At 42.5% G+C, this 23,468-nt stretch overlaps 1 protein-coding gene across 1 annotated transcript in view; it reads right to left on the bottom strand.

Moving 5' to 3' along the window:
* CNTNAP2 (contactin associated protein 2) overlaps positions 1-23,468 on the bottom strand; it is a 1,129,462-nt gene that overhangs the window by 14,281 nt on the left and 1,091,713 nt on the right. Inside the window, exon 22 of the mRNA XM_034062602.1 lies at positions 1,865-2,095. Within this exon, the coding sequence (XP_033918493.1) occupies positions 1,865-2,095 (231 nt within the window). The remainder of the gene's footprint in view (positions 1-1,864; positions 2,096-23,468) is intronic.

Raw genomic sequence — 23,468 nt, 5'->3', positions numbered from 1 at the left:
CAAAGTGACACTAAACCCAAACACTTTCCTTTACCAGTCACCAAGATCATCTGTGTGCAAGGTTACACAATGGACAGTGAGATTTTTTCTCAGATTGGAAGTTACCAGACAGCTTGAGCCAAGCTAACTGCATGGTGCATGTTCTGATACCCTCCATGCTGGCTCCATGACCGAGTACTACACTTAATCCAGAAGGAAATGTGTAAACTTGTAATCTGTCAGGTCAAAATTGAATCAACTGAGGAAGTTTTCGCAACGACACTGAGCTAACACAAGGACAAGCATAGTAGGACTTGCAAGGACAAACAGGAACTCCTTGTTTTAACACCTGGAGCTATTAGGAATAGTTCAAGTTTCTTGAGTAAATCCCACCATAGTCTGTAACTAGCCTGCAGTCAAATTAATTGTAGGAAAAAGAAACCAACCAAAATTAACAACCAAAACCTATTAGCTGCACAAGATTCATAGCAGCAGTTCATCCTTAAGAAGTTTATGGCCTACTTTTTAAGGACACGAGCCAGTGAGGCTTCAGGAAATGTGCTTTTATAGAAATCTGAGGAGCACAGAATGTAACCTTCAGGTACAAAGTGGCCTAATAATTTCAGAGAAGAAAGAGACTAATTGTGATGACAAAATTCAAGTACTAGGCTGCATATTATAGACAGGAAGAGATGTACTGAAATCTTACAATGGCATGACAGCAGGGAGGGAATGACAAGCTGCAGAGCATGACGTTGCTTGAATCAGTGGTTGGGACCCTCAGTCTGGAATACCTGTCTCTCCTTACAAACATCTGCCCTATTTCTCTACTAAAGAGCTAACAGAAAATACTGCAAGACACTGCAAGACAAGATAATATCCCAAATCAAAAGATATGACCATGGCATGTACTTCTGAGAAAGATGTATTTACCTGTCCCCTCTCATATAGAAACTGGCAGATCGATGAATCCCCAAATACAACAGGTAAAGTCTAATCAGTATTAGAATCATTATGGGCCCAGTTCTTCCACTAGCATTTTAATTTTATACCCCTGTAAATACATCAACTTTGCTGGGAAGGTTCTACAGTTCTTGTTCTACAAAGGCTATAAATCAGAAAGAGGACAAAACACAAGAGAGATGTCAGTGCACACCCGACCTTATAAATCTAAAGGGATCAGATTTTTTGCTTTTCAAGTATTCACCTGGCACTCAAGAAGCAAGTGAAAACCCCCAAACCTCTACAGTTAGACACAACATGTATTTTCAAAGACTGTCAGTCACAAAGCAGGCTGAGATTGCTGGGATCTGCAAATTGTTTTGGCTTGGCAGCATTTTCAGCATGAGGTGAATGCCATTATGACTAATGGGATTTCCCATTACACGTGGCCTAAGGAAAGCAGACATTTCAGAAAACAAATCAGCACTATAAAGGCATAAATATAAATATATTTATGCCTAAAATTAGATTCACTTTTTTTGGTATGAAGCTGACACAATATACTTACTCATTAGAAATGCAGCATAAGAAATGCTACTGTACCTTATTTAGCTGTACTTGCAACCTTTTGCTGACTACATACCCAAAACTACAGAGAAAATGCTATCACAGCAGCTAGGTCAAAACTCAACATTCAAACAGCGTCAGACTTACGGAAAAGAAAAATAAAGCAGAATATTAAAAATAAGGCAAAGAAAATATCCTGTAACTGCAATTAGGAGTGATGGCAAATCCCTGTCATTCCAGCTTTGCACTTCCTACATTTCCTATAGTCATTTATCAATCACATCCACTCAGTTTTATTTTTCTTACAGAGGAAGGCAAGATGTGTTTCTTCTCTGAACTGCTCCACTGAAGTAATGTGACATGAACCCCATCTTACCTGAGTCTAAGTGCCACGGGTCAGTAGCGGCCGACATTGGTGGGATGGTGAGTGGAGATGCTCCGCAGTTGGATTCCACCAGTTCTCCTTCAATGTGGACGTGAGAGGAGACGTTGGTAGGTCTCAGAGCTGCTTTGAGAGGAGCAATCTGGTTGAATTGTACTCTCGATAGGCAGCCAGTGAATCCTGGGGTGTTGTATTTATATATATCTTGGTCAATCTTCCCAATTTCTATGGGAAATTAAGGAGAAAAAAAAGAACATAAAATTAATCAAAACAATTCATTGCTCTGGGAAGCATGGTTGATCCGAACACTTGATTCCCAGAGCTCAGTTCCAAAGTTCCTCTCTCAGGAGGCTGGGAATGTGTCAAACCCTGCCAGGTTTCTTTACATTCCATTACAGATTAAAGCTGGAAACCTCCAGGCCTTGATGTGACTCGGTTTCGCTGCTATGCTATCATTAAAATGAAAGGCTGGCATGAAGGAGTCATCAGAGAACAAAAGGCTGGGGAAAAAAGTCATTTCCCCAATAAGAGGTGGTGAAGGAGGAGGCAGAGTCAGTCATTGCCAGGGTCTCTTCTACCAGCTGAAGATGCTGCTGTAAGAGATGCCCCTTCCTTCACCTTGGTTACCCTGTAGCTCCCTCTCAGTGGGCCACGACCACTCCTGTTCACTCCCATCCCTCTCCTGTCTCCTTGCCAGGAGAACAAATGTCCCTTCACCAGGGGACCACATGCCCCTTCAGCCCAAGGGGGAAACAGCCCCTCTCCAGCTTGCTTCCTTCCACAGCAGTGCTGAGAGGTGGCAGGTGCCCATCCAGCCCTGCTGCAGGCTGAGGAGCATGCTCCTGCACCTCCATAACTACGCCTGCGTCAGCTGAGAACCTGCCTCATTTTACACCCTGTGCTGTGCTGCAGGAACATCCATGAGCAGAGCACAGGGCTCCACCACTGTTCTTCCAAGCTGCCCTCCAAGTACCTTTCTCCTTTCTAACCCACCAGTTAAAATGATCCCAAGGAGGTGGCTGTAAAACACAGCACATGCCCTTACTCCCCAAGAACCTGCTCACAGGACCTGCTGTGACAGCCTGAGTCACAACCAAGACAAATCTGGTGCTGTCACCTGGCTCTGTTGAGGTGTTTAACACTTCAAAGGCTCCCTGCAGCGTCTAATATAATATCTATGTAGCAGTGAGGTATATGCCTTCCTTTCTTGTATGATAGCATGGAGGGAATGAAAAGGACACACAGCAGCATCATGTTTGTGCTGTACCATGAGCTACAGCTCTGGAGGCACTGAGACATTTCAAACTGCCTTTCCCTGGGTCAGTAGGGATAGGAGTTAGGTCTGGTCCTTAAAGTCAGTGGGAGAAGTCGTACTGAGCTGAGCAAAGCAAGATGGTTATGCCAGGGACAGGGAGCAGCCTGAGGTTGTTGAAAGGCAACCTGTTATGTCAGGAACAATGGTAAGGGTTTGAAAAATGGCATTTCTGAAGAAGTTGGCTGTAAATCACAAGTTGGTGTCATAAAAGGAAAGGAGGAGGTGGGACAGAGAGGGTTCTGCTGAGAGCTGTGAGGAGAAAGTGGGAGAAAAGTTTTATTTTAAGAGTTTGGGGATGTGCTGGGAACCAAAACACATCTGGGTTTGAGGTTTGCTACAACAAAAACCCCAGAACCTTAAAACAAAACTATTACAAAATGCATTACTAACCTTTTGGATATGTTCAGTTCTAACCAAACCAGGATCAATTCTATGAGTTCTGAGCTGCTGTCTGGGCTCCCTAAAAGCTACCATGATACGTACGTGAGTGCTATTCCTAAGAGTACAGTGCACCAGGGATACGCATGAGGAATTTCAAGGCTACAAACCAAGCTGGGAATTTCAAGTATGCCTTTTTTTTGGGGGGGGGTTGGCTTACAAGTTAAACATGAACTGGGGGAAAACTGGTGGGAACTGAACAAATCTTGACATGATTAAAACAATGTCTCTGTTTTCACAACAGACTAAGCTGTACCCTTTCTATCTCTGTAACCATATTAGAATGATAAACACACAACATCTAAGTCCCTACCAAATCTAAGGGACATACACACAAACACAAGGACACACAAGGAAGATTCATAATCTGAAAGTAACTTGAATCAGATCCTTGTGTGATCCACTGTACAAGCATGGATTTTATATTCCTCCCATTTTCCCTTTTTCTTCCTGTTTGAGACCAGGCTTTCCCTACTACTGCTTAGTGAGCCTATATCAATATTACAGCCACACTTCACAAGCTGGCAGTGAGCAGCAGCTGTCACCTGTGACAAAGCATAAACATGCTCAGGACTCAGCTGGAGACTAGCTTAAATGCATTAAAATAACTGTACTAGTCAAGTGAGCCTTTCATCTTGCTCTCTTTTAAAACAGTAGCTTGACTGAACAGTTAGCATCATCTCCTTCATGGACAGAGCCTTGGCAGACATGGTCTAGTGTGAGGCATTCCTGCCCATCACAGGGGAGTTGGAACCTTAAGCTGGAATCTTAAGTTTCTTTCCAACCCAAACCATTCTATGATTCTATGATAGTAAGTAAAAAACCTCTCATGTGTATGCACACTTTCCATAGTCAGTAGGAAAGCTGTACCACATCCAGAGTTCATGAATTTGAATGCACTTGTAGCCCATATCACTCAGATATGGGTCCTATCTGACTACAATATTCACTGTCTCTTACTTCAATAAAGTATTCATGGCATTTTTTGCAATTTTGAGTAATCCTTACAATCTAAGGAACAGAGGACAACATTTGTCTTTGAACACTGTAACCACTGCCAGTGACAGTTCAGAGATTACCTTTTATTCACATTTTTATATATTCTGTGGAACTTCATGCAACCATGCTAATAGCCTCCCACTCACAATGCTGAATGACAGGAACAAAACCCCATCAATATGATTGTGCTACCTTAGCAGCTTCAGCACTATTCTTCTCTAACTCCATGAATAATAAATGATGGATACAGACGCTGAAAGAATTAAAGAGAAAAACCCACCCAAACCCCCCTAACAAAGCACCTTGCTGAAGACCTGCGTTTTTGTTTAAAACATTCCACATCTGATGGCTACACAAGTCACCTCATGCAAATTCATACCAGCTTGCACCAAATCAGTGCTAAACCAAGATGGATCGATCTCTGTAACTGTGAAAATGTTCCTTTCCATGTGTGTCCCATGGGGCTCAGCACACCGATACTCTCTGATGTTAGGGCATTATACTTTGCCTCCCTGTGTATTTGAGCCTGCTAAAAACCCATCCCTGGAGAGTGTAATGATTAGATAATGAAATATGCCTTTGCTGTCATGACTAAAATTCAATTCCCTCCCTATAACAAAGAGGGGAGAAAAACACCAGAAGATGACAATCGCATCTTTTAAAAAAGGAAATGTACAATGCAGCTACTTTGTACTGTTCTGATTTTTAGCACATCAGCTAGTGCAAAGTCATAAAAATATTACAGTGTATAGTATTATCGTTACCTAATAGCAACATTAGTATTAATGCTTTCGGATCTGATGCAGCAATCTTCTGCTGGCACCCTACCCACAAGCATTTCTGTAATGAAAGACTTCCAAAAATACCACTTATAGACCTTTTCCAACTCCAACCGGTTTTAACCACTTGTTCTGTGCTGACATAACCTGCTGACTTGAGATGAAGTACAAGAGTACAAGACAGAGACCATTCAGGAAAACCCATTCTAGCACAGCTGTACTGCAGTGTACAAATCCTTAACACTGAACATTCACATGGTAACTTGTGCAACTGCCCACCCACATTGCTTAAACACTTTAAAATGTATATAAGTAGTACACAGTATACTAAGAACCTCACAGATGTTGCCCCGTGTCTTGTGTGCATCCATTCACTGAAGATATACAGAACATCAATTACTTGTTATTTATGCTTTGTTATTTCTTTAACAGTAAAGATACCGGATTTTAATCCTCAATTACTTGCTTTCATTTCAGGGTGTATTTCCCATGGCTGTGACAGAAACATGCCACATGGTGATAAGAACAATACAATTTCTCTATTGAAAATGATGTGCTACTACTGAAGAAGCTCTTTTCCACCTCAGTGAAAAGATATAAACCCCGTCTATTTCCAAGCATGTTTATGACACAAGGCACCATTAGTGAGTACCCAACAAGCTGAAATTCATTATTCGATGAATCAAGTAGATAACAAGCAAAAATCATTTGCATTGAGGGAAAAAAAGTGTCTGGATCTGTGTGTAAGTAACAAATGTGTTAAGTAGCACACAGCAATACTAATCAGTGTAATAAGGTTGTCTGGTTTTTAAGCCTTTCTGCCCTTACTACATTGTCTGTAGATGCAGAGTTGTGGCTCTTGCCTAGACTCTAGTACAAGATGAACAAATAGAGTTTGGTTCAGGTTTTTACAGAAGTTGACCTAGTTAGCATGCATCTGATGAGCTACTTGTAGAAGCAAATACATTGCAAATACAGCTTTTATCTATTCTCTCCCTTCTCTGCTTTCCATATCTATTTACCAGTAAAAGATCTATAGAGTAGCTTGAAGGGCCACAGCACATCTAATAGCACAAAAGATTATTGCACTGCTGGCAAGGTCCAGCTCCACTAAATCCTACAATTTGTTTTTTATATATTCTTGTAGCATTGCTTAGAAAAAGACTCGAGAAAAACAACAGCCAGATTTGGCAGAAAGAAGATGTGTCTGGTCACACAGCCCTAAGCAGGTTTTTAACAGATGAAACAGAAAGGCTTTCTGTTTATGTAAAGTTCTCCATGTGAGGATCCTAGAACGATTCACACATACACAGGGCACTGCAGCACAAAGCCATACAAGCCAGCTCAGTACTGTGCTGTACCAGTATAGTCATGCCCCCATGTGGAAAGGTGGCCTTGGACTATGTAACACACTGACCTTGGAAAGAGGGAGAGAAGAGGGCCAGCTGTGAAGGAAGAGGGAAATGTTCCCACTGCAGATCTTTATAAGCCTACAAAACCTGATTTTTATTAAACATAATGAATACCTTTTGTTGAGTATCTTTTCTATTCTAGCTGATCTGTACATTCTTTCTTTATAGGACTCTGAAATGCCCATCAATACAGAAAGTTATAATAAATTCTTAACCTTGCACAGTGTTCAATACATACAGACAGCATCGAGGCATTACTTGTTGTGAATTATGTTCCATTAGGAAGGAAATGTAACAGAACTTGGAGAACAGTTTGTGGGTATGCACAACAATGTATGTAGTAAATATCCTGTCATTAATTCCCTTGGCGATTTCCAGTGATGTGCTTCAAAGTATAGCAAAGGTGCTTTTCTACCACAGCAAGGCTCTCAGTAAATGTTACAGACATCTAACTGTACTTTCTTTTTCAGTAGTGGGAAATCTCTGCCCAAAATAGCACAGAGGGCAGAAAGAAGAAAAGTGTGATATACTGGAGTGTTTTTGGTTGTGACACAAGATGCCTTTTAAACAATGAAAAGTCTCAGCAGCACAACCAAAGCCCTTTCAGTTCAATGTACTGAAGACTGTTTCTTACACAATTTACACAAGACATCATTTGAGTTTTGCTTTGAAAATGGTGACAAATCCAGCTGTTTGCATTTAGGACAGTGACCTGTTTATATGTGCCCATTTACAAGCCAAAATACAACAGCTTAATGATTCTGGAAAGAAAATAGGTATATCACTAGTGAGAGAAGTCCAGCTTTTGACACAGGGCAACATTTCTAGCTGAACTCCCAGGATGCGCTGCTATTTCACTTAACATTAAGCACCCACGCAGTGGGTAGACAGAAGGTAATCCATCATACATCTCTATAACCCTTCAGCTACCTGTACTCAGCTGAGCCAAAATTATCTCTATATATTTTAATAGACTGCACAGGTGAATTCACCAATTCAGTTAAATGAATCACTAATTGCTTTTGGGTCAACCTTAGCAAGAGATTTTCTCTTCAAAATAGAGCACCATGTGCTCTCTTGTCCCCTGTACTTAGAAAGGTATCTTGTTACATTACCTGCTGCTCGAATATCAGCCACATCAGCATCTTAAGCATCTCTCTGTTACTGTGTCAGGCTCCACATAATAGAAAGCAGTTTAAACTCTGCTGAAAGGAAGCTATTGATTTCAAGAAGTCACAGTCTGCTGAGATTATAAAGCTCTTTCTCTTGTTTGTTGCCTAGATGAGCAGTTCAATGCAAGAGCAAACCCTGGCACATACTAATACCTGAAGACTGGTGTGGTATTAAAGAATCCCTGAAAGAATAAATAAATTAGCTTGAATCACATACAGTACATAGTCATAGGGAGAACCTATCTGGGATGACATACACTTGCTAGACCAAAGCCACAGGGCTAAAAATCCTCTGTCAGGAGCAACTGCTATGTAGCCAAAAGGGGGATAACACCAGACAAAGGGAAAATGAAGTCTGACACATCACCTAGGTCTTCTGATGAACACCCTCCAGTATGAATATCAAGCCCCTGTTTGCTTACTGGCTGTTTATATTTTCTCTGTCTGAAGATCAGTAATTCCTATTAAAGTAAGTGGTACAGATAATAAAACAACAGGAACTTTATTTTGCCCATAACTCAAAACTGAGCTGGTGCACGCTGCTTTTGGGACACTCGCACCAGTGGAATAAGATGCTCATTTATGGAGAACTTGTTACAGGGGTGCTCAGGGCAACAAAAGGGAAAATGGTCCCTGGGAATGGGGACCTGAGCTTCCCAGGACCCAAGCACGAATGACCCCCAGCTGCTCTTCATGCATCCAAATCCCATGTGCCAGTCACACAGATCTGCAAGGGCCAGGTGGTATCCGGATGCCTCTCCACATGTCCCTTTTCCCTTCATGCTAACATGCTAATAGGCTTAGAGGCCTGCAGGGATGGAGTGAATATGGTGAGATGCTGTGGGGTGGTCTCCAGCCATCCTGCCACTCCCTCTTCTGGATGCATCATGAGAGATTCACTGAACCCTTCAGCCTGGACCCCAGACCTGAAGTCAGGTGCCTTAAGAGATGCCTCCACCTGATTGCTTTCTAGAGCCTTCAGGTGCTGCCCATGGTACGGCCCTATCGGATGATGTGGTCCTTCTGTGACCATTTTAAACTTTTCTTTGTAACTTTATGTTACTTATACGACATTATAGCTTGTACTGAATAGTTTTGTTTAGACATTTTATGTCTAGACTGTCAATTCACTGACCACTCCTGAAACTTGCAGAAGATGCTATTCGTGTCTATAAAGCACTGTGCCAGAAACCAAACGTATTAACATTAACCCCGCAGCGCCAACTGATAGTGTTGCACAGCAAACACTGTGTGCTTTCATTTGCTGACACTGAAGAAATAGCTTTATCCATGGTGCAAACAAGAGAAAAATTGTTTATTAAGCCTGTAACAGCTCAGTGTGTGTTTCAGTTGCAGCAGCAGCTTTATCAGCATTGACAAAACAAAGGCCATTTCTGTATGAGGCATTCCCGACACTTTCTGCACAAGCTGGAAATGATCAAACCAGGTGAAAACCACACTGGATCAGAGAACCTGCGCTGTGGCCCTGGAGCACTTCCAAACCCCAGCCCCTGGCAGAAGAGTTACAGCTTTTGGGTCATGCTGTAATGGAGACAGTAAATCACTGATGTGAAATGCACTCCTATCAGAGTCCCATTATTGCAGTAATAATGAAGACTAGTGCTGGACTGTAGCTCCTCAGTCAAAAAAGGCACTGTGAAGGATGCTATGAAATGGAGATGTTATTTGACAGCAGCCTGGTTTCCCATTGCCACAAATGAAGAGGGTTTGAGACCAACAAGTTCCATTTTAAAGTTTCATGTGTAGTCAGCAATAGCTATCATTGAGGAATTCACACTGCCTTTTAACAAGAAGGGAATTAACTGATGCTGCAAGGTCCTTATTAATTGCATTGTAAAACCCAACAGTAAAAGTGAACATCTCTCTTTCAAGGAAATAAGTATTTTCTTCACATTTTCCCCTGACTCACTGTATAATCTTGAGTGAGTCACTTTGGATATTCATGGCAAACTCTCCCTCTCCCTCTTAGGAGGACACAGAGAATTCCCTCTACCCTCTAGCTGGGATCTGTCTCACTTGAGGTGTTTTGAGATCTAAGTGGAAAAGGGATGGGCATTGCTTTTAAGTAGAAAAATGAAATTAAATCAGTTTTTTAAACACCCTACAAATTTCTCATGACTTTGGAAAGGTAACTCACTTATGGAGGCACAGGTCGTATGGCACATTTCCATTCATAAAAAAGGAAGCTCTCCCAAGAGTAATGGAACAATGCAAAAATCAGGGAAAAAAAGAAGGAACACCAAGTTTCTTTGTGGCCAAGGCATGGTACCCAGCATGCAGACAGCAACTGGAAGTCTTGACTTGGGCAGAAGTCTTCAAATGTTCCCAAACATGTGTTCAGCTGGGGCAGAACCTCAATAGGAGCAGTCAGTTCTGTATCATGAAACCAAAACCACCTCCGGCTTTTGGGGGAAGAGAGAACTCTCCACGTATTACCCTTTATACCCTAATGTGAGAGGTAATACAGTCATTTTACAAATTTGTGTAGCAATTCATTTCTCTTCCGTACAACCAACCACTCCGTGTGGGTGCCAGAGGCAAAAAACTCAGCCTGGTGTTTAAAGCAGGAATCCCAAATGCAGAGAGAGCTGAAAAGAAAGGCCATTCACCTCAATGATAGCCTGAGCTGACACAACAGCACACTAATATTGCTCAGTCAGGCTGTACCACATACCATGACTGCAAACCCTCCTGAGGGCTAATGGAAACCTTTCAATTGAGAAGCAAAGCGCTCAGCACATGCTGCTGTAACCCAAGCTGCAGAAATCAGCAGTTCTCAAAGCAAATCCACAAAGGTATCTGACAGTCAGCTTCAAGAACACTTTTTGCTCCTTCCCCATCCTCTACCCTTTTCACATGAAGCAAAAGCAATGGGAACACGGGTTGAGTGCTGCAGGAAAGCCAGCAGCAGGCGTCTCATCCACAACAAAGAATTAAACGTTTCATCTACTTTTTGTCTGCAGGCAGGTTCTATGCAGAGTGATAGGAAGGTGATGATGGGGAGGAAAAAAAATGATATAGATGAAATAACAAACCTCCAAGCCATGACTCTCAATGACTGGCAAAATAACAGTAATTTTATCATCATAGGTATCACTATGAAAACATAAAAGTTGTTATCACAGACAAAACATCATCAGAATTAACCGGGATGCTGTATTTCAGCTGGATTTATAAGCCCATTCTAATTTATGCTCACAATAAATAATCTTCACATCATCTCTCATAACCCTTAGAGAAGGATGTAAAACACATACACAGAAACAGCATTACTATGCAAAAGAAATCTGCAGTTTCATTCATACAGCTTGCCTAAATGTGCTTCTCTGTCTTACAGAAGCTGGCTGCAACATAACTCAGCAAATGCTTTTCAGGCCAGAAACTAACTAACTAATCAAATAAGACAGCCTCTAGTCAAATGTAATGTGTCTTGGACAAACTCCAATGCACTTAGTTATGTTGTGCTTTTGTTAAAACTGTGTTAAACTAATATAAACTCAGTCTGATTATTGCTTTGTGGGTTAATGGGCACCCTTCTGTGCCCATCTGCAAATGCCCTCATACTTTGCGTTCTGTATCACCAGTAGCTTAATAAAACCGCAGCCTCATCAAAGAGTGGGTAGGCTGCAGTTCCCTCTCTTGCCTCCCTCCTGCCTTGCTTATCTCACTCTCTCACTTGGAGATAAGGAAAAGCTAGAATAACCATTTGAAGAAACTGGAATATAATTTTTCATTAGGCATTGTTTGCTTCCATATACCATATATGCCTTATATCAACTGTCTGTATTCTTAAAGTTTGTTTGTTTAACTAAAAAGGTAAGGCTCTTCCATCTGTTTAAGAACCCCCTTTTAGGAGTGTCAGTAACACAAAGACAAAACTTCTTCATCAGTCCCACATCATTTTTTTTATTAAGTGAAAAGAAGTAGTGGAAGGTGTCCCTGCCCATGGCAGGGGGTTGAGACTGGATGAGCTTTAAGGTCCCTGCCAACCCAAACCAGCCTGTGTTTCTATGAAAGCCATGGCTATCACACCTTTACATATAACATTTCAATGCAATGTAAATAGAAGATGACATTTTTCAGACGATAAGCACACTGCCACATTGGGAACAAGCAATGACCTTTCTAAGTAATGGCAATTTTAATTCAGTTATCAAAAGCCTGAAATAGCAAGCAAATGAAAAGCAGAATGCCAGCAAGGATGAGAATGCTAGAACTTAGTAGGTCATTTTTCTGCCAACATTTTCATTCTGTTTGCATTACATCTTCATTTGGAATCTATTTTTTCTCAGACTGAAGGATCTACTTTTTGTACAGACACTGCCAACCTGGCTGTAGTACTGAAACCCACCATTTATTGTAACAACTGCAAAAATACTGTAGGACAGCACGGGGAAAATGAATCAATTTCATTTCTAAGAAGCAATTTCTTTTCTGCTTTTTTTCCCCAGTATTGTATAATTCACAATCTGAAGCTGAGCAATTTATATCCAAACAGCCTCTATTACGTCTCGAAGTCAATGATGGGGTTGACCCAAGAAATCCTAAAGGCTTTTGCTGCTTTTCTTTGTTACAAGTATGCTTATGTGAAATACTGTTTCATGTTTCCTCTGCTGGAACAATGCTCATGTACAACAAACTCACTCCTGAAAAGTATTGCTATTCAATGCTCAATGTCAAATGATCATAAAAATTTAACAGCTGCATTAGATAGATCAATTGCTTATCTAGTTCATTGTTCTCTCTTCAAAGAAAAAGGTGACTGATAATAGCTGATTCACAAGCAGTGTAACAGCACAGAGTATGTAGAATGATCCTCACCCCCAACCTTTTCAGCTTCCTATAAACACTGGCTTTAAACCTGTCCAAGATTATGGTTGCATCCTGTGTTTGAATAAACTGTTTCCCATGAATGTGTCCAGTCTTTGGGAAACCATTAATGGCCTCTGGCTTCCATCGAATCCCACACCAGTGACTCCCAATGCTGAACTACTCACCTGGAGACAAATGACCTCCTGAAGCTCATTTTAAGGCTGCAGCCTGGCAAGGTAATGAGCGTCTCAAATTGTGTTGTGGAATGCACTGCATACCTCCATCCCTCCACCATTATAGGACCATACTGTAACAAATTTAAGTCACCTAAAAAGAGAGCTCTTTGGTTTAAAGAGCTTCATGCACTTTGAGTTGCAAAGCCCTGAAGAAGACCCTCTCCATGTCTAGGCAGTAGAAATCATGATTTCACGAAGAATGGAATGTGAAAGCATTACACCATGATCTGGAAAACAAAACTGCTCCCTCATTCAACAAATACACTGAGGATGAAAGAAATAGGTGTGGTTTGATGCCAGCCAGCAAATTTCACTCATTGAGAAACAGCAGGGAAGCACACTTTCTTTGCCAGTCCTGTCAATCTCAGGTCTAATATGTATATAGCTGAACTGGACTTCTATTGCGTCTATTACATGCCAGGCACGCTCAGTGTGCGTATTTCTGCTCTATGATGTGCTCATCCCCAGTCTTATTCAGTAGGCATAATAGATACTATGATAATAGACATCTTAATAAAAAGACACAGAGCTGGGTGTGCAGAGGGATGACGGAAGAACAAGACCAGACAACATGCAAGAACTAACTCAGTGCCTACCTCTCCATCTCGTTAAAGGGTGCAAACTGAACTGCTGGTCTAAATCAACCTGTGCACTAGCAACATGCTTTATCATGATTATCACTATTACATCCAAGCATGGATGGAACAGTATTCTGGAATAGCACAATGCCATTTGCAGTATAATGGCTTTGTTAACAAGCTCTAAGCAAGCACTCCCACCCTAATACTGAAGAGGAGCTATGGATGTTTCTTAGACCAAGCCTAATGGATTTCTTTGGAGGCACAAGGAAGCCTTTGATCAAGCTGCAACAAAAATAAATATTAAAAAATAATAATTAGAAGCATAGCATCTCTTTCTGCTTACTTCAGACAGAAATACATTAAACCAGTGCATGAAGTTCAATGCAGACAAGAAATAACTGTCATTTGCTTTTTGTCCTTAAATCTTGCACTGAACTAAACTGAACTCGGTGTCAGCTCAGCTGGATAAGGAAGCAGACCTGCCAAACAGGACCGCTTATTAACCTGCTTCTCTTACAGCCAGTTCATACGAAAATAAACAGAAACTTACAGGTGGGTCACGGCACCAGATGCTCTACACCGGATTGCCCTTCTTCGTCCCTTCGAGCTGCCCTTCTCCCTTCCTCCCAGCTCTCCCGATACAACTGAACCCCAGGCAGAGTGAAGCATAGAAGAGGTCGGGAAACCCCAAACACCAGCAGGGATGCCGGTGTCTCCCCGCACACATCACAGCATTGTCCAGGCGCACAGAGCTCGGGTCACCTCTTTCGCTAGCGGCGTCTCGTTTGCAGGCAGCGGAGCTCACACCGCCCCGAGCACACCAGCGGCCGCCTCCCGCCCACCACCTCCCTCCAGGCTGAGGACTGGCGCCAGCTCATCACACGAGTGCCCCTCGCAGGCCGAGTCCCTTCTCACCCCGCCATGCACCCCGGTTACCTGCCGCCTCCTCTATGGGCCTTGGGGCCGGCCCGGCCGGAGCCGCGGGGCAGCGGCCACCGCACGGTGCGGAGCGGAGCGGAGCCGAGCAGGCAGAAAACGCGGAGCGGAGCGCAGCGCTGGCTCCCCCGACCTGCCTGCTGCGGAGCCGGCAATACACGGACTGGATCGGGATGGGGAGCAGGAGGGGGGAGTTGGGGGTGTGATAGCGGGTGCGGCTGTACTGGGGCCTCAAGCGCGGCTGGAGCCCTGCCCCGGGGCCAAAGTTCCCCGTAAAGCCTGCCGTTGGTGCTGTTTTGCTTTGTTTTGTGCCAGTTTTGCATGTGTGGGGTTTTTTTTAGCACTAAAGGGGCACTGAAGCTTTGAAATCGCGTTTCTAGAAGATGCTGTCTGAGATGCTGCTCAGCATCCAGAGCCCCGTGCTGTTAAGCAGCCGAAAAAAGGTAGCTGGAGGTAATTCTGGTATGTGATGAGGTTTGAACTGTACAGTTCAAATACTTCTGTTTTTCAGATACTTGCATACAAGGAGGAGGAAAGCCAAATAAGAACCTGCAGAGGATGGTGTAAGAAACTTAAGATTCACTTCAGTTTTAAAATGAAAGAATGGAGAGTTCAGCAGCCTGCCTATGGGGCACTGGAAAAGGGAGGGGTTAAACCAGCCAATTCCTAACCGCATATCCATCTATACACACAGATTCTAAGACCATTTCTTCCTTCTTTTCCCTCCTCAGACTGACAAGCGCCTCCTTGTCAGTCTGAGGAGTCAGCCTCTCCTCTTCTACCAGCTGCACCACCAACTTCCTCCCCTCATCCCTGTTCCATCACCCATGCCACCAACTGAGGAGAGGGTCCCTCGTGCTGGAGAGGAGGGGAGGAAGACAGAAGGAACAGATGCAGTCTAGGGATTGACACAAACAATAATACAGGTTACAGCTCATGCACGTTGGCTGTGCTTGGCCACTGCAATCTGCTGCTCATCTCATTGCTAACAACACTTCTGGTGGCACCAGTATGGATGCAGATGCTGCACGGCGTCGGCGGCAGGAGTCTGCCAGCACTGACTCAGACTGAAAGTATCACTGCAGCCAACAAAACACACTCATCAGGGGACAGAGCACTGTATATATGGGCCTGCTCAGCTTTTTCTTCAAGGAGAGAAGAGAGTGAGTGAAGCCAAACAATTCAGCACTTTACCAGAAGTGTGCCATAATGGGAACAACTGATCTCAGAGGAACCAGGATGAGGAAATGTGGGACCAGAGCCTCACATCACAGGACCTGTAAGCTGTCACTCCAGAAGTCAAACACGAGCTAATAGCACTCATTAGCAGGACCTCATCTAAGGTCTTTACTCAGCTAGTATGGTGTCACATTTAACCACATCAATACAAGTCACAACTTCAGTGTCCCATACCCGTCCTACAGCTTTTCAGTTCTTAAAAGGGGGGCCTGTAAGAAAGATGGGGAGAGATTTTTTAGCAGGGCCTGTTGTGGTAGGACAAGGGGTGATGGTTTAAACTAAAAAAGGGGAGACTCAGGCTGAACATGAGGAAGCAACTGCTTACAATGAGGGTGGTAAAACACTGGCACAGGCTGCCCAGGGAGGTGGTGGATGCATCATCCTTGGAGACATCCAAGGCCAGGCTGGATGTGGTTCTGGGCAACCTGATGTAATTGAAGATGTCCCTGCTCATTGCAGGAGGTTGGAACTAGATGAGCCTTGAAAGTCTCTTTCAAGTCTAACTGTTCTAGGATCCTGTATGTTTCTATGTTGCCCAATATAGAACAGCAAGACTTTCACAAGGTCACTGCTGAATCATCCAACTGTTACTGGCAGAGGAACAGACACTGTTTCCATCTCCACAAAGCTTTAGACAGAATATTCTTTACATACATTGCAGAAGAAGAGCAGTAGTTTCTCCTCTTCACATTTCCAGAGATACTGCACTGGTTACCCATTCTAGTGTGGGTTTTTTTGTTCTATCTTGTCCTACATCACTCCAAACACACTTTCAAGCGTAAATCGTAACTTCTCTGTATTTTTCTTTTGGCACAGCAAGCATTTGCACCCATGCAAAAGGTGCCTCTTTATTTTGCTCTATTCCCCTCCCTTCTTATTTGTGCTGTATCAATACAGATGCAATTTTTAATTTCAAGAGTGTCTGCCATAGTGTTCCATTAACACCATGGCATGCACCAGCAGGTGCTCTCCTCACCATATGACCATAGAACGATCATATTTAGGATTCTGTGATGCTCACCTCTTGACTAGAAACTCAGCATGGGTGGTATCTTCTGAGAGAAAACAGCAGCAGCAGCTGTGAATACTCCAGCAAAGGGCTTTCTTCTACTTGGATTTATTAAAAGGGAATGTAAAATGGAGGACTTGATTGCACAGAACTGACATCGGCAGCACACACAAGCCATGTATTTCTGAGGAGGCTGCAGTCTGAGACCTGTAAACCAGCTGCCATCCTAATTTTGCTGAGGTCTCTTGTCTTTGGTTATGCAGAACCAAATCAGCTTTGAGGTAACAAAATCAGCTCCTGTTCTGCACTGGCACGCACTATCCTGGTCAGTCTCAGTATGTCACATAGAAAACTCTCAGAGAGCTTCCTCAGCCTCCACAAGTAAAGCACAAACCTGCCCATTTTTATAACAAAAGAAGAAGAATCAGTAAGTGAGAAATCTCTACCTGGTGAATGGATGGCTGTAAGCACTCCAGCAGAGATGATACGCAATTTGTGCAAGCACAAGGTCAATCATAGGTAGGGAAGACACTCAGTTTAGCAGAGCTGAAATGTCTCTCAGCACGGCAATCTGCACTTTAGAGATAGTCAGACTCCATTTAACTAAGTTGGCCCAAGAGCTGGAAGCAGTTTGGCTGCAGAGGCACACAGCTCTGTGCAGGGTGTTGATTCCACCTCTTGGAATGATAAAATAGTAATTTGGTAGGAAAACACCCTGCCAGAATCAATTTTTAATTGCCTGTGTTGATGAGCTCTGAATCTGAGATAGAAACACAGGGAATGGAAAATTCTCACTTATAATTGCATTCTTGAGAGCCAATTTACTGGACAAGAATGTTAATTTGGGATAGGAAGGAGCCCATCGCTCGTAGATTTCTGTTGGTGAATAACTCAACCCAGCAAGATCTTACACATAATGTCCCGACATGTATGCTAATAAAGCTAATGAAAAGGGGATGACAGACATGTCTGCTGTGTGTGGAAATACCCTCTTGTTTGCTAGAGCCTTCCACTTGGGATGCTTGTGCTGGGATCCCCTGCAGCCAATAGTAAAGCATAATTAGATTATTGAAATTACTCCCCCCCCCTAAAAATTTTACTGACTATGACATCAGGTAATGAGTTCGGACTTCATTATGATGAATAAAGATGATTTAATCACTGGACTGGAAGATGGTGGTTGCCTAGGGACCAACAATCATAACCTGATTATGTTCAATATGCGATGTATGTGCTTTAAAAAGCCTAACTGGCCAAAGCTGAGGCAAATGATGAACAGCAGCAAGAGAGAAGAGAGGCAGGAAAAGACTCATAGGTGGAAGTGGATATTTAAGAATAGGTTGTACATCAAAGAGCAAGGTTCCACACTTTGAAGACTTTATGTTTGTATCTTAGGATGTGACAGTTTCTTTTAATCAGAAGGAAATTACAAACAAAATGTAAACCCTACAATGCTCACTTGGATCCACACATTAGTAGTAAGAACTCCTGGGTGTAAATTCAAGAGATTGCTGTTCCTGCACTGTTTGATAGACCTTTAAGCACTGGAGTAGCTACAGAAGACCAGAAAAGTACTTAAGTCCTTTCAAAACAAACAGAAAATGGTTAAAAATATGATGCTACAAAACGAGGTGATTGACTACTGGATGGCAGGGGGCTGGAACTGCATGATCTTAAGGTCCTTTCCAACCCAAACCATTCTATGACTCTAAGAAAGCAGTGGAAGAAACACTGTAGAATTCCTTAAGTGATAAATGAAAGAACGAGCAAGTAAATAAACAAATTATACAAGTAAATTAATAAAGAAAAACGTTTCTTTAAATAGATTTTAAAGATCAGACTCTGAGTACAAGTTTGGTCAAGTCTGTAACTGCACAGATGGACTACAGTTTAGAAAGGCCTGTGTGCCTTCATGGCATGTTGGACTAATGACACTGGAATCCACAGTACCAATAAAACACATGCTTAGTGAGAGCAAATCATGGATCATAGGGTTAGAAGCCAAGAAGCTACCTAAGAAGGTGCAAAGAACTGAAGAGCTCTTTATCGAAACCAAGAAAGGCATAGGAGGAGTCAGTGTCTGTCAGCAAAAGCCAAATGGAAATCAACTGCAATTTTAAAAGGTGCAGCAGACAAACTGTTGAAAGCAGCTACTCAAGGAGTACTCAAGGACTTCAAACACGAAGTGGGTGCCCTTTCAGGAAGGTGTGTTTTACATAAGGAAGCTTTTGGAACCAACAGAGAGGTTTCATGGGCTGAAAACTCACCCAGATGTAAGAGTCCTTTGGGCCACAGCAACTCCAGATCTGCTACTGAAATGAAACACAAGCTTCAATTCTGAGCTTTCCCTCTCTTTTGAGATTTGTAAAATAGGGAAAAGATGTGAAGAGAACAGGTACTCTCTTCAAAGGGAAAATAGGGAAATATGTGAAGAGAAGAGGTACTCTTCAAAGGGAGAGATACCACAGTGTTTGCTTCCTGAGTTAAGTGTGTGGAATTTACATGTATGGAGATTTTATGTTACAGCAAGGTATTGGGGACAAAAATGAATGAATATATAAAACCTGTCAATTATTCCCTGATTCCAGATACCCTCCATGTAATAAGTGAGTAATATCTTCTAATGCAATAAATACTACAGCTACAAGCAATAGATGCTTTCTCTTCAGTATATCCAACAGAGAAGGCAGAATTTGCATTTAGCTCTTATTTCTGCTCAAGAGGGGATGAGAGGCTGAAGAACACAGACAAGATTAGAAACACATCTTCTGGTTATAACTGCAATTACTTCTTGATTATTTTTCTTGTTGTCATCATATTGGGACTATTCACAGCTGCAGTCAGAGATGGGGTTCTGGCATGATCTACAGTAGCCATTCTCCATCACTGTTCAGGCTGATGGACAGTCCTGCATAGTGCCATTTTGTGATCTGAAAGACCCTGTGAATAGTAACTACAGGAAGATCTGGACAGATACACAGTTAACAGAGAGAGCATTCATCTGACAGTGCAGAACGGAACTCCACTTGCTTTCTCAGTAAACCACTCTCTTGAAGCATAATTTGGAAGGGGGAACTTTTGCTTTAATCAGCCCTCTTCTATTTCTTTAAGGAGATTCTACTATTTCAAAAGGCTGAGGCCCAGGATTACGTTGTGTTATTCTATGCTTGCTCCAATCTGCATGGACCTGTTAAGTTGTGCTTCACCACAAGCATTGGAGTTTTGTGATGCTACCTAGCTAGGTTCTCTCTTGCTCGCTGTGAAACCTATCTTTAAGCTGATGGCTGCTCTAATTGAAGGCAGTGGAATTATTTTGGGGACTCATCACAAGTGCTTACTCATTTTGCTAAATGCTCCTGTCATTATTAAATGATGAGTACGCTGTCATCACCTGCTGTTGCTCCAGGAGCATGTTCAGCTTTTCCATCAGGCATCTGAATGTGAGTGAGCAATACAGCCTTGCTTCCAATATTATTTCTGGTACCTCTTTCATGTCAGTGGAACATCAACGCCTGTCTCTAGCTGGCTCATTACACCAGCCTCTATTGCTCACTTGATTAGAGTAGAAGAAAATATGCACAGATTTCCTGCTGTTCCATGTGTCACAGATGAGGTGAGATCCCCCAACTGTTTATGAAAATGTGACTGAATGATATTTGCAGTGGAACATTTGAAGTGATACAGCCTCCCCCCCCCCCCCCCTTTCCAAAAAGCTCTGCAAACACACCCTTTAAGACACAGTGAACCTGGGCGCAAGTTCAACTTACACCAAAGGACAAAGGCCTATTGGCTTCAAGAAATTAAAGAAATACAAGATAAAAAGGTCCCATTGGGCCTACAAGAAACGTGGAGAGGGACTTTAGACAAGGGCCTGTAGAGACAGGACAAGGGGGAATGGCTTCCACCTCATAGAGGGGAGACTGCGATGAGATCTTAGGCAGAAGTTGTTCCCTGTGAGGGCTGTGAGACACTGGCACAGGGTGCCCAGAGAAGCTGTGGCTGCCCCATCCCTGGCAGTGTTCAAGGCCAGGTTGCACACAGGGGCTTGGAGCAACCTGGTCTAGTGGAAGGTGTCCCTGCCTGTGGCAGGAGATTAGAACTGGATGAGCTTTGAGGTCCTTTCCAACCCAAACTGTTCTGTGATTCTATGATTTTGAAGGGTGCACCGCGCTGGATGAAGCCTTAGGTGATATGGTTTAGTGTGAGGTGTCCCTGCCCATGGCAGGGGGATTGGAAGTAGACGATCTTAAGGTCCTTTCCAACCCTAACTATTCTATGATTCTATGAAGACACCTCCAGATTGCTCCCTCTGGCTCCATCCGGAACCAAACAGAGCCAGTGCCATCTGTCTACTAGAGCTGGAACTGCTTTTTACAACTGTCAAATGAGCAATTCATAACAAGTCAAGTCACTTGAATTAGTCACCTGTAATGGGGATACAAATATTCAGTTAGTAAATTTCCTATTATTTCTTAAGATAGAAACACTGACCAAAACTCCATGAGCACTGCCATTATTTTTTGCTGTTATGAGTACAGGAAGTTTTTACTTACCCAGATAACAATGTCAGTAGTCACTGATAGCACCCTGACAATACCAAAGATGGACCAATTGAGAAGGAACTTTACATCTTAATTACTGAGATATGATGATCCAAATGGCAACAATTACTCCCCAAAACCAACTTTACAAGTCTGCTGTAAGAAAGGCAAGTCAGCTTGTCATCACCAGCTAGGAAGCCACTTGTTCTCCTACTCAGCACCTGCTCAGTTTGCTGTTCTGGAAACAACTGAATTTAGGATAATCAATCAGTGTAATTCTGTCTTCACACGCTTCGTGTGTTTCCCTCGTATGATGCACTGTTATGTCAGAAAACAGATTTTTTCAAGAGATAAAGGGAAACCAGCAGCCATTATCTGTTATAGGAAACAGACTAATGTAGTGCTCATTATAAACACACACTTCCTAGTTTTACTTGCCTGACAATAATCTTCATGAGCTAAAATAGATCAGCACATCACATTTCTTTTGCTATTCTTTGCCTCTGTGCTGTATCAGTGCATCAGAGGTAAATCTCTCACCTCCTGGTGTTCTGAGCACCATAGCAGAGTGCTGAGTCTTGAGGAGTCTGTCCCTCCTGATGAAAAGACACGCTGAACTATCTATCCAATGAGTGAAGCCTGTTTGCAAAGGTCAATGCTGCTCAAGCAACTTACATGACAGCTGTGCTGCTCTGTTTAAAAGGATTTTAATATTCAAAACTGTCTAGAGCCATGACCTGAAGGTACCTGTGCGCTCTCCCTCTGAAAGTCACCATCACCAAGGTCTATCAGCCGTTAGCACTTCTGAACTCTGCTGTTCCTCACTGATTATTGTTTTTAACACCACAATATTCTCTATCTGCTCCTCCCATCCAGCATCATGTATTTACTGCATACCTGGATCTTAAATTGATCATAAAAGAATTCAGATGAGCTTCACAGGACCACTGTGATCATTAAGACACAGCACACTCCTGTTGTAAAACACTCGTGTCTATGAAACAAGACACAAACTCTTTTCAGCTGTCAAAATTGCTAGCATCACAACTTGACAGCCGGGAACAAAGCAAGCACAATCGTTCCATGCACAGGCTATTCTGTAACACGGGCATTGTCAAAGATTCCCATTATTTTCCTTGAATTGAACTTTAAAAATTACTCTAAAAGCTCTAGTTGAATTGTATCACAGTTTGGCTCAATTGTGAGCCAACACAGCCTGCATTAGGGCCAGATATTAAAAGGGAATATAAAGGAAGTAGTAAAATTGAAAGTCCTACGGTTTTGAGAAGGTCAGCTTGATTTTGACAGAGTATCAGCCTGATATTTAGAGGGCAAATATGAAGGGAAACAAAACACAAGAACAAAAGCAATCCTGTTTGGGGCAAGGACTATTATCTATAACATGTTCAGACGTGTTTTGCCTGAGAGCATTTTGCACTGGGGCAAAATTATTAAACAGTATCTCAACACAAGAACAGCTTTGAAATAAGATATTGTTATACAGTCCTGAAGAATTAAATCAAAGGATTTTGTTACATTAATTCAGAAATCCACGTCCTTATTGTAAAGTCCATCAGTCTGTATAAGCACTCTCCCCACTATGCAGCCTGCTCCTGTAAGCGGGAACTGCTTCAAGCCTGACATTTCCCCAGAGTAATGTGTAAACCAGGTTCTCTCTATAAAAAGATAAAAGAGTGAACAAAAGAATATCTATGTTTGTGTATAGCTCTTAGAGAGACAGACATCTGGCAGTAAAACAGGAGTTTGCTTTATGCCTTAGCTGCCTTGAATCAAAAACCTGACCTCGAGGGATCCCTGTCTATGCAAAAAAGAAGTGAAATATTCCTCCTGATTAGAAGTAAAAAAAAAGAAGAAAGAGAGTTGTACAATATTAAAGAAGTAATTAAAAATAACTATTTAACATCCTGTTTAGGTCAAATTTATCACCAAGACTGACCACGTAGAACACACATGGACTGGTCGGATGCTTACAAAGCTGCTGTGATGCCTCCACAGCTCAGACCAAAGGGCCACGTGTTTCTTCCGTCAGCAGAAGGCTGCTGCTGCCATCATGTTGTTACTACCACAGGTTCTGCAGTTGTGCAGAC

The sequence above is a fragment of the Melopsittacus undulatus genome, chromosome 1, assembly GCF_012275295.1.
Source record: "Melopsittacus undulatus isolate bMelUnd1 chromosome 1, bMelUnd1.mat.Z, whole genome shotgun sequence".
In the NCBI taxonomy this organism is placed as follows: domain Eukaryota; kingdom Metazoa; phylum Chordata; class Aves; order Psittaciformes; family Psittaculidae; genus Melopsittacus; species Melopsittacus undulatus.
The sequence above is the reverse complement of the archived record's forward strand: the minus strand, read 5'-3'. Positions and strand labels throughout refer to the sequence as shown.